Genomic DNA, 15,775 nt, shown 5'->3' with positions numbered 1-15,775 from the left:
TGCGGGTAACTATGATTGTGTATTTTATATTGAAAACAGCGTATGCTAATTTATGTGCACCATTGTGAATGGAAAAGGATGCTAGTTTATATCTGTGAATGTAACGAGTATGTGTGGGAAGTTGTATGAAGATATAGAAGCCATTGGCTGATATCTCTATGCAAGTTGGTTGTTTACTTCCCTTCTATTCTTTCGTGTATGATAGTGTGGAAGATGGTTTTATTCTGTGGTGCTGTAAATAGTTATTGTTACTAGTTGTTTTATATTGCCAATGATAGTGTTGAATAAATGTAGGACTTGTATTTAGTTGTTGTTGTGTCTTATATATTGAAAGCAAGGTGCTATTAAGTATAATTAAGAACCTGGAATATAGCGGGAATTCGAACCGTTACACGTGTATTAAATCATTCTCCTGAACTATGTCTGCACGAAGTCATCAATTGATGTGGTTTTGTATCTGCTACACGTAGCATCAACTTCAAAGCGACGATTACAAGTAATTCCAAATGTGAAGAAAGTGGTGTTTGAAAAACGGAGAAATCTAGTTTAAGACATACATTCATACACGTACAAGTATGTGTCATACTTCAAGACTATGTCAACGTGTACGTGTTTTGATGTGCTGGACATGTCAAGATATGTGTACATTCTACGTGCACATGGTGATATGCTGTATTGGCGATAGGAAATGTGTCATTTGATTCGTAAAGGCTAGGTACTTGAGTCCTTTTAAGATTCAAGTGTATGTAATTAAACACCGGACATAGTGTCGATTGTTCCGTAAGTGATACATACTTTCGTAAATCACACAGAGAAGTACGAATCCTCTTAACATGAGGAAATATTAACTTTTAAGGGAAGACAGACAGACAGACATTTTTTATTTACTCTTTAACAGAGAGTTTGCATGTCAAACAGTTCACATTTTATACAATGCTATCTGAGTAATTATTGAACATGATATATGCGATTACGATATATGCCTGCATAGCAGGGACTAAAAGGAAATTTGAGCACCTGATCACATTTTACATCTCATGCTGATAATTCAATTGGGGAACTCGATAAGTCCCGAGTGGTCCGAGTGTAACTTGTATTGAGAATTCCGAACGGAATTTTCCGATTTTACAAACGAGGAAAAGAATAGTTCTTAAAAAAAAACATTTAAGGCGAATTTAAAACGGGGCGAATATATGTTTTGTGTTGATTAATGGCGAAAATAACCAGATAATACGAATATAAAAGTTCCTATCATATGATGCCAATCATTGTATAAGATAAAAACATCTTTGTTTTTGTTTTATTATTGGCTTAAAGTATGTACAAATATAATGCAGGCATATATCGTAAGATATATATTTCTCTAAAAAGATACAGTATGTATGAATCAATATGTATATTACCATGTTCAATAACATAAGAGCCAATCAGTGGTTGTTAAAAAGAGATAAACATATAATGTATCCATACCCTAAGGGTTTGATGGAGATAACCCGGGTACTTAATGTTAGCAAAGTTTATCTGACTCGAGGCTCTACCGCTGACACGGTAATCAATAATATCACCCTGAGGGTTGGACATTTCTGTCACGTCTTCAAGGGAGTGAGTGATTTTCTTTTCTCCCATTATGGAATTTTGATAACACTGGATCGTGTTGTTAATAGTTAAGTATATTGCAAAGCAACACAATGTTGACGTGGTGTGATTTCTTGTCGTTAGGACGTCCATGTATCGGCGCTCTGACGTCCATGTATCGGCGCTCTGACGTCCATGTATCGGCGCTCTGACGTCCATGTATCGGCGCTCTGACGTCCATGTATCGGCGCTCTGACGTCCATGCAAGAACGTGCGATCTGTCCTACACTAAGATTAACAGAGATGTTCACCCCAAAGAGGAAAAATACGAAATTATACAGGTAAATGGGAGGCAGATCTGGGGAGGAAATGATTGTGTAATACAAGCGCTACATGTCCTCATTCAGGACACATACTGTACATGTTTATTTGATAAAAGTGCAATTAATTGAGATTCAGAGTTGAATTAATGTTTGGGAAGGGATTAGGCGAGTTTGGTAAGTCAATACATTTCAACTGAGGCAAAATTAAAAGCTAAGAACAACATATCGCTATTAGAACGTGAAAAAATAGTTCGCTATTCAAATAAGTCTTCAGTCTAAAAAAGCAATATTGTTCATATACAAAGGCATGTAACACGACATTTTTAGATTGTGTGTTGAAAGAAAAAATAAATAAGAAAATAAGAAAACAAATCAGCGGATAAATGAATAAGTCACTATTTATCGATGTTGCCATATTCACAATGAATTGAAATACTAGATGTACCACTGATATCGCCTGATCAAGTTATTATCTTCAATGTTTGACATAATGATGACAAAACAGTAAACATTAGAACAACGCAGTCTCCAATTATCTTATGGCCGCCTCAGTTTGGTATTTACTAGGGTTGCGATATAGACCAGTGTTGAACGCCTTACTGGCGTCATGCTCAAAGCCCGGCAGAGTACTTTAAAAGCCGTTTCGTACTCCTCCAGTTGAATGTGACAGTACGCCAGTAGGTTCAAGGCCACTGCTTTATATGATATGCTGTCCAGACCGCAGCACCACACCATAGCATCACGGGCCTTCAACTTCTCGATGTTTTCATCCATTTTGATGCTGCACCAAAACCGCAAGAAACAAGCATATACGAGTGGATCGACAACAAGAACTCTTCTCGCTTGGGTTTTGGTAGAAAAGTTCGGTATATTTATCAGAGACGAATTGATTTCGGTCTGAAGTGGTGTAGGAAGAGTATCTTGCTCTATTTGTAGGAATATCATATCAAAAATGACAGGTGGAGCATCCATTTGGATAATGATTGATAAATATGTAAACAGTTTTTTGAACGAGTTACCATGGAGGCTAACATTTCTATACTCCCTTTGTTTTTGAATCTCGATGAACTTCGTAAGCAAACCATTGCATCTTGTGTAGCTACCAGCAACCATTTGCAAGTGACAAAAACTGGCGACACTATAAACATCCTCTAAATCAAAATCAATGAGTTCAATGTCAGCGGAGTTTTTCTGGCTGTATGGCGTTCTAAGCGTACAGGACTTGAGCCATCGGTCCGTGAAAGTATGAATGTAATCTAGAAGCATCTTCGTTTCTTCATCACATTCACGTGTGTTAATTACACCTTTGATGTTTTGTTGAATGTTCCTGCACCACTGAATTAGCTCTGGTCTGGAGTTCGGGACTAACTGGGCAAGCATTGATTCTATTAATGATTTAACTGGCATGGAATTGACTAATTTGGTAATGTTTTTAATAAACCCTGCACTATTAACACCAGATGCCTTTAATGTTCCTAATCTGTTCAGGAAAGGCGATGTTTCCAACATAAATTTTAATTGACTTTTCTTGACATCCAAACAAGTTTGCAAAACCATCTGCTTATCTATCTTGGAAAATGTCTTTTTGAACAAGTTACAGGTCCTGATGAAGTAATTTGGACAGTTACCATTCTGAACAAACGTGATTAATTTGTCCAGACACTCTTCACCTGCTGCGAGAAGTTTGCTTCGTTGCCAAAGATCTGGAGATGTTTCCTCTAAAGTCCAGAAAAGCGTTGTCTTGATGATGTATGAAGTTATAACATTTGGCATTTTGACTCCGAAAATTGTTTTTTTAAGCTGTCGAAGCAAATGAAAACAAAACCATTGATATGTATTCATGCTTTTGACTAATGCTTGTTCGACATGTACAAAAGAAATTCTCCAGTCAAGATGCATTCTATCACACTCCTTACAACCAACTGGAACTACGTAGCAGCCTTTTGAAGTGTGCTGGCTGATGAATTCTGGTGAGGGCCATCCTTTATGTCTCTCACGTGATATCCATTCGCTGGCAACTGACGGCCATTCGGGACATCTTAGTGCAAAAACATCGTCATATTCGACTTTGCCTGAGTAGGAGCCGTACGGAAACAGTGACGTTCTATTCAAAGATGGACCTGAAACACGGGTTGTTACCAAAGTAAAAAAATCACATGGCTCCATAAAGGGACTCTCTGCACATAGATGGGAATCCGCTATCACGTGGATGAATGCATTGGTTAGATAGTTACAATCTGACAGAGAGTCGTATTCCAATGATGTCGCTATATCGGGATAATCTATGCCAAAGTTTTTGATATTTCCGTGTTTACACAATCTGAGCCTAACATATCCAGAATTGTTAGGACAAACTTGCATCTGAAAAAGCCAGGTAGAATCTGGAACAGGACTACAGTGGTGTTCAAACACAAGTCCGTGTTTGCTTACAGCCATAATGTCGACGTCACTTGAGTCATTAGATAAAACACTTAAGTTGGCGAAACCTTCACCAAAGCTTCCTATCACGTTTTGGTCAAAAAGTAACTCTTGGTCGCTAAAAATCACTTTGAATGTCTGTAGAAGCATTTGTTGTTCGCTTGCCAGGTTCTGTTTCCCCCTAACAAGTACCGAAAATAAACTGTCCTTCTCATCTTTGGTTTCCATTAGATAAGATCTGAAACAATATTTAACACATTACAAATAACAAAAAATTAAACCGAACAAACAGACACAAACCAAAAAAAAATATCAAATAAATAAATAAAAAAAAAATCAGACGTTATCAGAACGATGGAATTTCAAGTTAAACAGATTGTTTCCCTATGTCCCACCATCATTATATGCGTTTGTCCGTGTTTGCTTACAACCATAATGTCGACGTCACTTGCGTATTTAAATAAAACACCTAAGTTGGCGAAACCTTCACCATAGCTTCCAATGAAGTGAAGGTCAAAAAGTAACTCTTGGTCGCTAAAAAATACTTTGAATGTCTGTAGAAGCATTTGTTGTTCGCTTGCCAGACCATGATTCATCCTAACAAGTACCGAAAATAAACTGTCTGAAACAATATTTAACACATTACAAATAACAAAAAATAAATATAAAACCGAACAAACAGACACAAATAAAAAGCAAAAAATAAAAAAATAAAAAAATCAGACCTAATCATATGGAATTTCAAGTTAAACAGATTGTTTCCCTATGTCCCACCATCATTACATGCGTTTGTCGCGTATAGTGATGACATACAATTTCACATTACTACCGTAGTATCCTAGTTTAGTGTCAAAATGGATTGTAAACTTGATTTTTGATATAAGTTAAATTACACATTTAAATGAGGTTATTTTTTTTCAATGGTTTGGCATAATGAATCAGACATACTATTATTAATGGGAAGCTGATGCTATCTCCAGTAAGATTTGCTCTAAAAATAGGTCGCTTGAAGTACCCGTTTAATAGATATGGCACAATACTTAAATTTATGTTGGAGAATATTATATGTATTCCATAGATTTGTTAATATCAAACATGAAAACTACCGGGAAGACACAAATGTTGGCTTTCCCCTTCAATTCCTCGCTATGAAACATATCTGATAGTGTATGCTACATGGATTTTACTGGAACAGACAGGGAATACGCCACCAAAGTTCGGAATATTTAAACATTAAACTGTCTTCTTTCGAAAGTTGTTGCCCTATAGTTCCCACAGTGTTGCAGACAATTTGAATATAGCGCGTTAACGATAGAAATATATGATCATAACATTATAAGGCACATTTCCATATGGAATTTAAGTTGTTCTCATATCCAACAACTTCCATCAGTTCTATTACATTCAAAGTCAAATTTCTCACTGTCAATGTTGTTGTGACGTCACTACTACAGGCGTTCGTTCCAACAAGAAATATAATTCGTAGAAATAAACATTAATTTCAACATCTTAATCAATATATTTCATAGTGGGGATATTCAACTTTTATTCAACTACAGTGGCGAGATAGCACAGTGTGACACGATGTGTGTACGTTAAGTGAACGGTGTGCGTACGAATTCGTCACGATGTGTGTACGTTAAGTGAACGGTGTTCGTACGAATTCGTCACGATGTGTGTACGTTAAGTGATCGGTGTGCATACAAATTCGTCACGACAGAATAAATGTGTGATTATATCCTGCCGTCAGATATGTGCACGAGAGCAATAAAAACAAAATGCGTGCGATAGCCAACAAGACTGAAACGCTAACACGTCATTTTGAACACTCATATCAGCGTGTATAGAATAGTTTTTCACTACACCGATGGAAATTGTGAGAGAAGACTGGTCTGATACCCACCCCTCCTCCCCACTCCCTATGTTCAAGACTCGGCAAGGTTATATAGTGACAATGCCAAACAAAATACTGTTATACATACCTGAACAGATGCAATGTACAACACCAATGTTTGATATCCTCTTATCCTCCTTTCTCAACAATGATGATCTATGTAGCATTAACTACCGTAATGTTAGGTTGTCCTGTAGACATACTCCAATGTCGATGCCTCAACTTTATGAGACAGCTAAGTGATCTTTGCTTATATACAGCAGGCATTTTATGATGCACATCCTTAATTCGCTGGCCAATCAAATCGTTACATGTACTGGATAACTGGAGACCACTGTTGTGTATTTAATGACGGACATCATTGCATATGATTCACGTGCCTGCCTTTTTAACCCGCGTGATAATCGGAGTATTCATGTTGAACAGCTTTGACGGGAAAGCATTGTCAGTTTGTTTACGACATTAATACAATGTTATATAACTAGTATACCAATAACATGAAAGTTAACCACAGTATGCTAACAAAAGAGTGGACATGATGCGTCCTAAAAGCATAGCTAATAGTATATTTCGAGGTCCGTGATGTAACTAAAAGCTACGTCTTTTTATATCAGCAAATTGATGTGTAATACAAAGCCTCAGCGCGACTATGATCAGCAAAGCACCAACATGACGTCATAATTACGCGATTGTTCCAAGTCTAAATCTTTGCTAGGTTTGATTCACCTGCAATTCATTGACAAACATATTTTGACGCTGATGGTAGTGACGTCATATGATATGGGCTGCATTTATACGGTGATCAATACCATCTGGTTTAACACAGGAGTAATGGGGGACTGTCACACAGAATGTAAATATTTAGTGATCAGAACACCGATAATGTTGAGTCGTATCCAAATTCTCAAAAAAACATTTTTTTCGGCCAATTTAACCAGGCTCCTATATTCATTCTCCAAAATACGCTGGGGACTTATACATTGTTAATTATTCAATAATGTTAAATGAACATCATACATACAGCCAAACTATTTTTTTAAAAGCCTCAGCGCGCGAAGCGCGCTCGGCAAAGATCGGCCGGAGGCCGGTCTTTGCCGAGAGGCTTTTAATCTGTTTTTGACCCTCTAAAACGGAAGTAACTGTAAACCGGAAATCGCAGTTTCGAGATCTCGCGAGTTTTATGAACAAAAACATAAATAAACTGATTTCAAGAGCTAAAATAGAGAGAATTATCATGCAATAGATATTTTATTATAAAAGTAAATGTGTAGTTGAAGTTCTATAGTATTGTAGTAGAAATATCTGTCGGACAGTTGGATTTGGTTCGAGATTAGGGCGGAAATCGACAAGGTGTCATGGTTGCCAAGTGGAAGCAGACGCTCGGCGATAGAGAGGAGAGAGTTTGTTTTGCGGGAACAATTGAAAGGTAAGTTCGTTTATAAGTGTTTATATCAGCTAATTTTAGTCTTGTTATGTCACTTACATCTTTAAATAAGGATATAATGGACTTTTCAGGTAAGATAGAAGACTATTTGTGCTGACTTGAACGTTCATTGATAAAGTTTATTGAATGAAGTGATACTGAACCGATCATATTTATGTTTACATACACTTCGGAAGGCTCAGTTGCGGTAATTTGAATATAGAATATTAATTGAAATACTAACTGGAAGTCTAGCAAGAAAGTGCGGAGAAAAATGTTCATCCAGACTCTTTGTTATTCTTTGTTAGATACAATTATTGCTTAGAAATTTCTAAAACTTTTTACATTGAAAATTGTCGTGTGTGCATCACAGAATATTACTACTGAAGTCAACAGATGACAGTTTCGTTGTTCCAGAAGTTCTTGCTTGTAGTTTTTGTTTCGGTGTAGGCCTATTGGAGAATGGATATATGTAAATTGGGTATATTCTAGAGCAAATAACTTCTCTTTCGACGAGAAATCTTGCAAAGATTGCAAAATTTGCTATAATCTTTTCATTTTCCGAAATTTTAGCCTCCAGACCCCTGGCCAAAAACATTCTGCTCGCGCCTATGGCGCTCGGATTACCACTAAATTACTGGACCATTCATAAATATATAGTTTTGACGGATGGTTATTAATTTAGCTAGTGAAAGTTTTATGATTGCCAAATGAATTTTCGATAGTTTTAATTAAATGGATTTATTCAAGGACTTAATGGTTGTGCTGATGAAATTAGTTTGTGAGGAAAGGAGGAATAATTTATATCTACTTGTGAGAATTGCTTTCCATGAACCACACCATGCAAGAATCCTTGATTATTAATAAATGAAAGTAATACACAGTTTAGAACATATATACTTCTAAAGAGAGATAATATGATGATTGATTTCTTTCACTGTATATTGATTAGTCATTTTAAAAGGATAATGAATCCAAAGAGAAATTTTGTATCATTTGAAATTAATAGTTTTATCTTTAATTTATAACACACTTATATGCTTGCAAAGTTGAAAATTTAAAACTTGTATTTTGCAGATTCAACAAAAAAGAAAAGTGACTGTAATTACAGGATGGACATGCACTTAAAGCCACACACCCACAAAGAAACATATACCGGTATATCAATGTTTACATTTTGAGCTTTTTACAGTTTTCGGACTTGATGCATACCTACCAGATTGATGTGAATCAGAAACTGAAAGAAAATGTATATTTATGAAAGTTTTCAGGGGAATTCCCAAAAATAATAACTGTGGCTGCTGGACCAAGTTTCTCTGAAAATTAGCCCCACAATGCAACGGCGGGTTTTACAGTCCATACAAAATGGCGGAACGCCGCAAGCGTGGAACTGCAAAAACGCAGACAGATTCTGCCAAAAAAAAGACACAAAAGTGTGTGGAATCTGCAAAACCCAAGTATTTTCTTAGGAAAGGAAATGATTCACTGGAACTTAATGAGAGAAGAAAACGGAATAGACTCGAATTCCGATTTTTCTGGACGTCTATTTGATTGCTGGTTAGCTTTTGAACATTGTCAACTTTACCGATCTATGATTTTATCAATGTGTTGTTGGCATTTTGCTACATTATAGAATAAAGGATTTAAATGTTAACTATGTTTGTTTATTTTGTTCAGTTACCTGTGTATTACGCGAATATTCTGTTAATATGTTTAAATGAAAGCATTATTAGGCTATTTCATACACTGATGTCTCAAGGACTCCCTCGGTCAAGCGTCCAGGCCAGTAGTCATCTTAATGTTAGGACAGCGTGAATGAGCATCTTGGATTGCCATTAATGCATGTGTGCAACTAGAATTTTAGGTTGTTCGGGAGTATGTGGCTTTAAAGACGTCCGAGTATACGTAGGACACTAACATTTTGAATGGTAACTATCTCTTGAGATTAGTCATTAGTGATGCATAAAACAACTACATAATTAACATGTCTTTGAAGATTTTTTTTAATGAATCTATCCAGCAGCTTTGCTGCATTTTCTTGTTTTTTATAATTTTTGCGGCTCAATGCGATATCCACTATTTAAGTTATTTAAATGAAGTGCTTTTAGCAATGCAATGCTAAGGTCAACCATGTGTCCTTATCTATATTTTTCCATTTAAAGTTTTATCAACTGGTTCTTTCCTTATTATCAATGTATTTGTTTAATTACATTACCATATAAATTATAATTTCTATGGTTTCTTGATATAGGGTATATCAACCAATTGATAATGGTAGATTATTTGACAATTTAATATCTTTTTAATTTTCTATATAATCATCAAGTCTTGCGTTGTAGTCACTACCTAGTATCACGGGCTCTGAATTTATTCAAAAATATGGGAAATTTATGTGAAATGTCTGCATTGCTATTGCCAATACCTCGCAATACATTTATAGTGAACACATTGATGTATATCATTATGCTTATATTCATGAACCCTTTGACACATTTTAGTTCATATTCACGCCATAACAGCATTTTACCACTTAGCACACATGGATTCACAGAAAGTTACATTTTTTTTTTATATTTCCAACTTTACTATCTATAAGTATGAAGGAATGGAGAGCTACATAATTAGTTTAAATACCTGCACCTAGCCTACTCTTAAAACTATTTGAATCAGTGTTTATCAGGTTAGCATCTGCATGATAGACCTAGATCAGTTTTAACCAGGTGAGCGATACAGGCCATTTGAGCCTCTAGATGATGACGATGTTAACCATTTATCTTCATATATTAAAAGTGTTAAGATCTGGATTCCGTTCTATTTGAATAAAACATGTTTTAGATTATTTCCCGGTATAGACACTTCATCGAACTTTTCCCCTCTGTTAATTCACATGTAATCAAGATTAGCTGCTATATTTAAAGCCATATACTAGAGATACATTCCCCACTTAAACACACTTAAAAAACCTCTATGATATATGTATCACGTATCTCTGCTTTTTATATCAATTACAGGACATATGTCCTATATTTGAATAGTAACTAATTACCTTACCTATTAAGACACCTGTATCAGTTACCTCCCTTATCAAGACTCCTGTATAAGTTATCTTCCCTATCCAGACACCTGCATCAGTTACCTCCCCTATTTATACACCTACATAAGTAACCTTCCCTATTAAAATACAGTAAAACTCGGATAAGTCGAAGTCGACGGGACCAAGCAAAACATTCGACTTATCCGATAGTTCGACTTATCCGTGTTTGTATACGGTGACAAAATATCCGACTATCATCGGTTGTATGCAGACCAAGTGCTTGATAATATAGTCGAAAATAAGCAATAAATAAGTAACCTTCCCTACTCAAATACGTATATATGCATCAGTATTTGTTACCTCCCCTTCCCAGATACCTGCGTCCGTTACCTCAGAGCCTTACATCAAAGACCTCCCCTATTTAAACATCTGTATCAGTTACCGTCCGTCCTTAGTTAGATGCATGTATTATAATCTTCATTACTTAACTTAGGAACATCAGTCTTCACTTATACATTTCCTCACATAAAGTATTCAGACATGAGTAAATGCTATTGATTTCAACCTGAAAGCATTGAATAAAAATACTTAAAAAATACTTTTACTGTTCATATTCTTCACGATATCCATTAAAAAACTAAAACAAAATCATTTCGCAACGTCCTGTATCATTCTGTTTTATTATAAATAACTTCTCAATCACCAAAAGGCTCACCACTAAGTCATAATATCCACGACAATTTGTGGCCCCTCGTCCCTGTTTAGAATATGACCTCTGCGGTGAATAACCTTTAGCCTTTCACGCCATTATGTTACATTTAGCTGTGACATTTAACTTTCATCTCCATCTTGTTACTGATGAACTTTTTAACTATTTTACAATTTAACCTGTGATTTTCAGTTTGACCTACATTCGACCTATACATTTTGGACAATAAGAGTTTGTCTAGAAGCTGATTGGATCAATAAGACATCTCTCCCAAAATGCATTGCGGACATCCCAATAAAGTGGAGGTAGATTGGTTTTCTCCCTTAGTTCTCTACTCTCCACCAGGGCTGCGCTCCGATCACAAAGACTGGTAGCGAGTAACTGTGTTGATGTTCTTTTTCTTATTTGTAAATTTCTATATCCGATGTATTGCATATTTATATGATATCTATTTTTTCTTATTTATTTTTTTTCATTTATTCTGTTTCGTGTCTTTTGTAATGAATTCACCTCAAATATTACATGATATTAATTACAAACTGTGACCTACGTTAAATTAATTAAACTGCGTATTATGAAAATTGTTAACCCCAAACTGTGTATAGCGTAGAATGTCAACCTCAAACTGTGTTTTACGTAAAATACCAACCACAAAGTTAATATTATGTAAATATCAACCACAAACTGTGCATTATTTGTATAGATGAATTATGGATATTAAAAATATTTATGGAGATTTACTAGTTATTTATGAATATATATAAATATATATAGTGACTTTTTTTTATCTCTGCCTTGCCATACTCAAATAAGTTTGATTCATCCATTCGTGACATCGCGTATGACTCTTTACCGGACGCGACCGGAAAGCATTCTGGTCGGACAGCACTTCAGTCGAATTGTCTAAATGTGACGGTGGCTATTGTTAAAGGCCTGGGAGTCATTGATAAGGTTATCGATGCGTGATCTATAATTTAATTTACTCGGATAATTGTGAAGCCACGAATTAGGTCCTGTTTGGGAAAACAACCTTAATTTCCCGCTTCGTTCCGGATATGTTTGTTAAAAAAGTGTTCTGGTCATAGTTCTGTCCTGTTTTGACAGTCAGTAATATCGTTTTAAGGGGATGCAGGTTTTTGTTTGAATGTACGCTTTCCGGTTTTTTACGCTTTCCGGTTTGGTTTCAAGAGGGCTATCACATATCTCCTACCAGGGGCCGTTCACGTGTACATGTAGCTTTTGCTGGGAGGCGCTAGTATAGCGTCTGCTGGGTGGTGCTAGTGTAGCGTCTGCTGGGTGGTGCTAGTGTAGCGTCTGCTGGGTGGTGCTAGTGTAGCGTCTGCTGAACGGCGCTAGTGTAGCGTCTGCTGGGTGGTGCTAGTGTAGCGTCTGCTGGGTGGTGCTAGTGTAGCGTCTGCTGGGTGGTGCTAGTGTAGCTTCTGCTGGGAGGCGCTAGTGTAGCGTCTGCTGGGTGGTGCTAGTGTAGCTTCTGCTGGGTGGTGCTAGTGTAGCTTCTGCTGGGTGGTGCTAGTGTAGCTTCTGCTGGGTGGTGCTAGTGTAGCTTCTGCTGGGTGGTGCTAGTGTAGCGTCTGCTGGGAGGCGCTAGTGTAGCTTCTGCTGGGAGGCGCTAGTGTAGCGTCTGCTGAACGTTTACCACTGTCATGCTTAAATGGAGCTTTCAACCCTGGTCCACTAGCCATGGTTTTGAAAAAAAATGTCATTTGGGAAACATGTAAAAGCACACACATAAAACTTTGGAAACTTCTCTCACCTAAATATCCAATGATTAGGCCCCGATGCATTCACCTTCCTATTAAATCTTCTGCCTGAACGTAGACAACCCACAATGTATTTTTGATTTGGTTCTGTGGTCCATTAAGGAGGACTCTCGTGTAAATACATGTATACCAGGACTGTGTGTGTTTGTGTATGTGTTCATATTGCTTCTGACAGAGGACGCTCATGGTGATAATGCCAACCATGGTGCTGATCTGATATCTTTAAGGATTTTAATTTTTGACAGACTGTATACTTACTAAAGAAAGAAAATCATCAATCAGATCGAACTAATTACGTGTTTTTGTGGTGCATTCTTTTTTGAGGACAAAGTGTCACATGACCTGCTGTAAACACCAGATAAGGTTTAACCCTTGGACTGCCAAGATTTTTACGTCGCCAATTTGAGCTGTCTTCATCTGTTCCGCCAAGTATGACGTTACGTTAATTATGACGTCATTTGATTGTGCATTGAATAATGTTATAGTCCAGGGTATCGTTTCACAAAGCTTCGTAACTTACGAAATTTGCGTAAGTCACATTTACGAATTACTAAGCGTTTCACAAAAACTTCGTAACTTACGAACGTTCGTAAGTTACGCAAAAACAACAATCAACCCTGTCGTAACTTACGAAAACAATTTAAAATCGTGCGCAGACATGCCCTTTTGAACAGAAAATGACGTCGTACTCATTTACAAATTAGCATAAGAGAACGACTCTGCCTTGTGAGCGATTGTTTCGAGGTTAAAACCGGGTTTTGAAAGTCGAGGAGGGTGCCGGCAAAATACACATTGTCATGAAACTAATTGTACGCATATTCGCAGACTGTGCCAACATATTGTCTATTTTAAGAACATTATGTAAGTCTTTGGGCATTGAGCAAAATCAGTGAAAATTGCGTTGTTACTGTTTGTTTTAACGCATGATAAACAATAAGAATTGGAATTTTATAGAAAAAATTATCTTCCCTCCATAATAAGGTTGTTTTGAAAGAACAAATTAAAGCTCATAGTCTGTGCACGTGACCCGGGAATTGGACCGGCGTACAATTTTCACCCCAAAAGTGTCGTCCTTTTTTACCTCCAAGTTAGAGAGTGGTATTTTTACCGGGAGAACGTACGATTTTGACGTAAGATACGAAAAAAGATACGAACACCTTTGTGAAACGCATTTACGAAATTCGTAAGTTTTGCGTAACTTTTTCGTAAATATTTACGAACGTTCGTAAGTTACGAAGCTTTGTGAAACGATACCCAGCACACAGCTATATGTATGTGTTTTAATGAGTAGTTTGTATTGAGCTATTCTAGGGCATGCCGTAAAAGAGCTACATAACCGCATGTTTAAATGATATTTCCATATAATTCAATGTAATTTTGAATGTTGTTATATGCTGCAGCAGTTGTTGATAGTCATAAATAATAAAATGTACGATTAAACAACATTTATTAATACGATTACAAATGTCTAAATCCTATCTTTGACAAATGTTCGTGAGGAACACAATGCAAAATAATGAAATGGACTCTGTCCATTTCAAAGTTTAGCCTCGCTTGAAGAGAAAATCATAGGCCTATACGTGTCTTGATCATAAAGATAATTTCGTTTTCCTGTACAATATTGAGCTCAAACTAGTTTCAATCTGAGAAACTACAGCTCTATACATTGGTGTTGTCTGACGCACTCTCTGTGTAGACCTCTCTTACATAGAATACACGCGGTTCGACTGCGACGTCTTATACCTCCACGGGCACGGTTTGAGCAAACGCAACAGTCTTTTTCTTTCCGCCGCGGGAGGATATCGACACGGTTTCTTTGTCTTGGCCTCTCGATATTGCGCTGAACTCCAGCCAGATCTTCAATCACGTGTTGAATGAACTTAAGACGTGACACTACTCGATCAGAAGTGTTGTTTTTGTACAGTAGGTACGCATTCATCATGATGCGATGAAATAGATGCAATACCACTTTTTTCCACACTTTTTTGTTTCGCCGAAGTCCGCTATATGCGCTCATAACAGCGTCGGAAGAATCGACGGCTCCCATGTACAGTACGCGTCAGGTGTTATGGTTCTCTTTCACCCTCAGGGTTGCGAGTGTCACTCGAGTGTAGGGGATTAAGTACGCCCCGTGTTTCAACTCGGGTGTTTCCACCGGCCACCACCGGCCGGGGCCTGGCGAGTGTAGGGGATTAAGATCGTAGGAAAAGGTGTGAAGACTCACAGCTGGAGACGTGGTCGAGGTCAGAGTTTTGCGACCTTTCACCTTTACCTGTACTGATTGTTTTACCATGTAACAATTCATTTACATGCTCCTTCGGATTTTGAGAAAACGTAAAATACTGTATAGCCGTAGATTGGCTGAATGATCATGAAGTCATACGTAATTTTTATTAATTGGCAACGAACTCGTGTCCTGCTATTAATCTCACGGACTTCAATTATCACAAGTATACCTAGTAAGGCACCAGTACGTGGGATGATTATCAATTTAGACAAAATATTTCTGGTGTTTTCAAAACAAGCACTAACTCATAGAGTTGTCGTACCGTCTCCATCGCATCACGCAATACAAAACGCCTGAACCTCGTCTTGCAGTACAAACTCTAATGCTTTATATA

General features: G+C 37.0%; 1 protein-coding gene across 1 annotated transcript; it reads right to left on the bottom strand.

Annotated features, from left to right (window-relative positions):
• Positions 1–864: 864 nt before the first annotated feature.
• Positions 865–6,420, bottom strand: LOC117315823. Its single transcript, XM_033870224.1, has 2 exons — positions 6,299–6,420; positions 865–4,554 (listed from the first exon to the last, which is right to left on the bottom strand). Exon 2 carries the CDS (start codon positions 4,542–4,544, stop codon positions 2,436–2,438), a length of 2,109 nt encoding a protein of 702 aa, XP_033726115.1. The 5' UTR covers positions 4,545–4,554; positions 6,299–6,420; the 3' UTR covers positions 865–2,435.
• Between the last annotated feature and the right edge of the window lie 9,355 nt (positions 6,421–15,775).

The sequence above is a fragment of the Pecten maximus genome, chromosome 17 (genome assembly GCF_902652985.1).
Source record: "Pecten maximus chromosome 17, xPecMax1.1, whole genome shotgun sequence".
Lineage (NCBI taxonomy): Eukaryota > Metazoa > Mollusca > Bivalvia > Pectinida > Pectinidae > Pecten > Pecten maximus.
Note: the sequence above shows the minus strand (reverse complement) of the source record. Positions and strands in the feature narration are given on the sequence as shown.

Coding starts and splice junctions, on each gene's coding strand:
- LOC117315823 (XM_033870224.1), bottom strand. CDS start 4,544: ATGGAAACCAAAGATGAGAAGGACAGTTTATTTTCGGTACTTGTTAGG.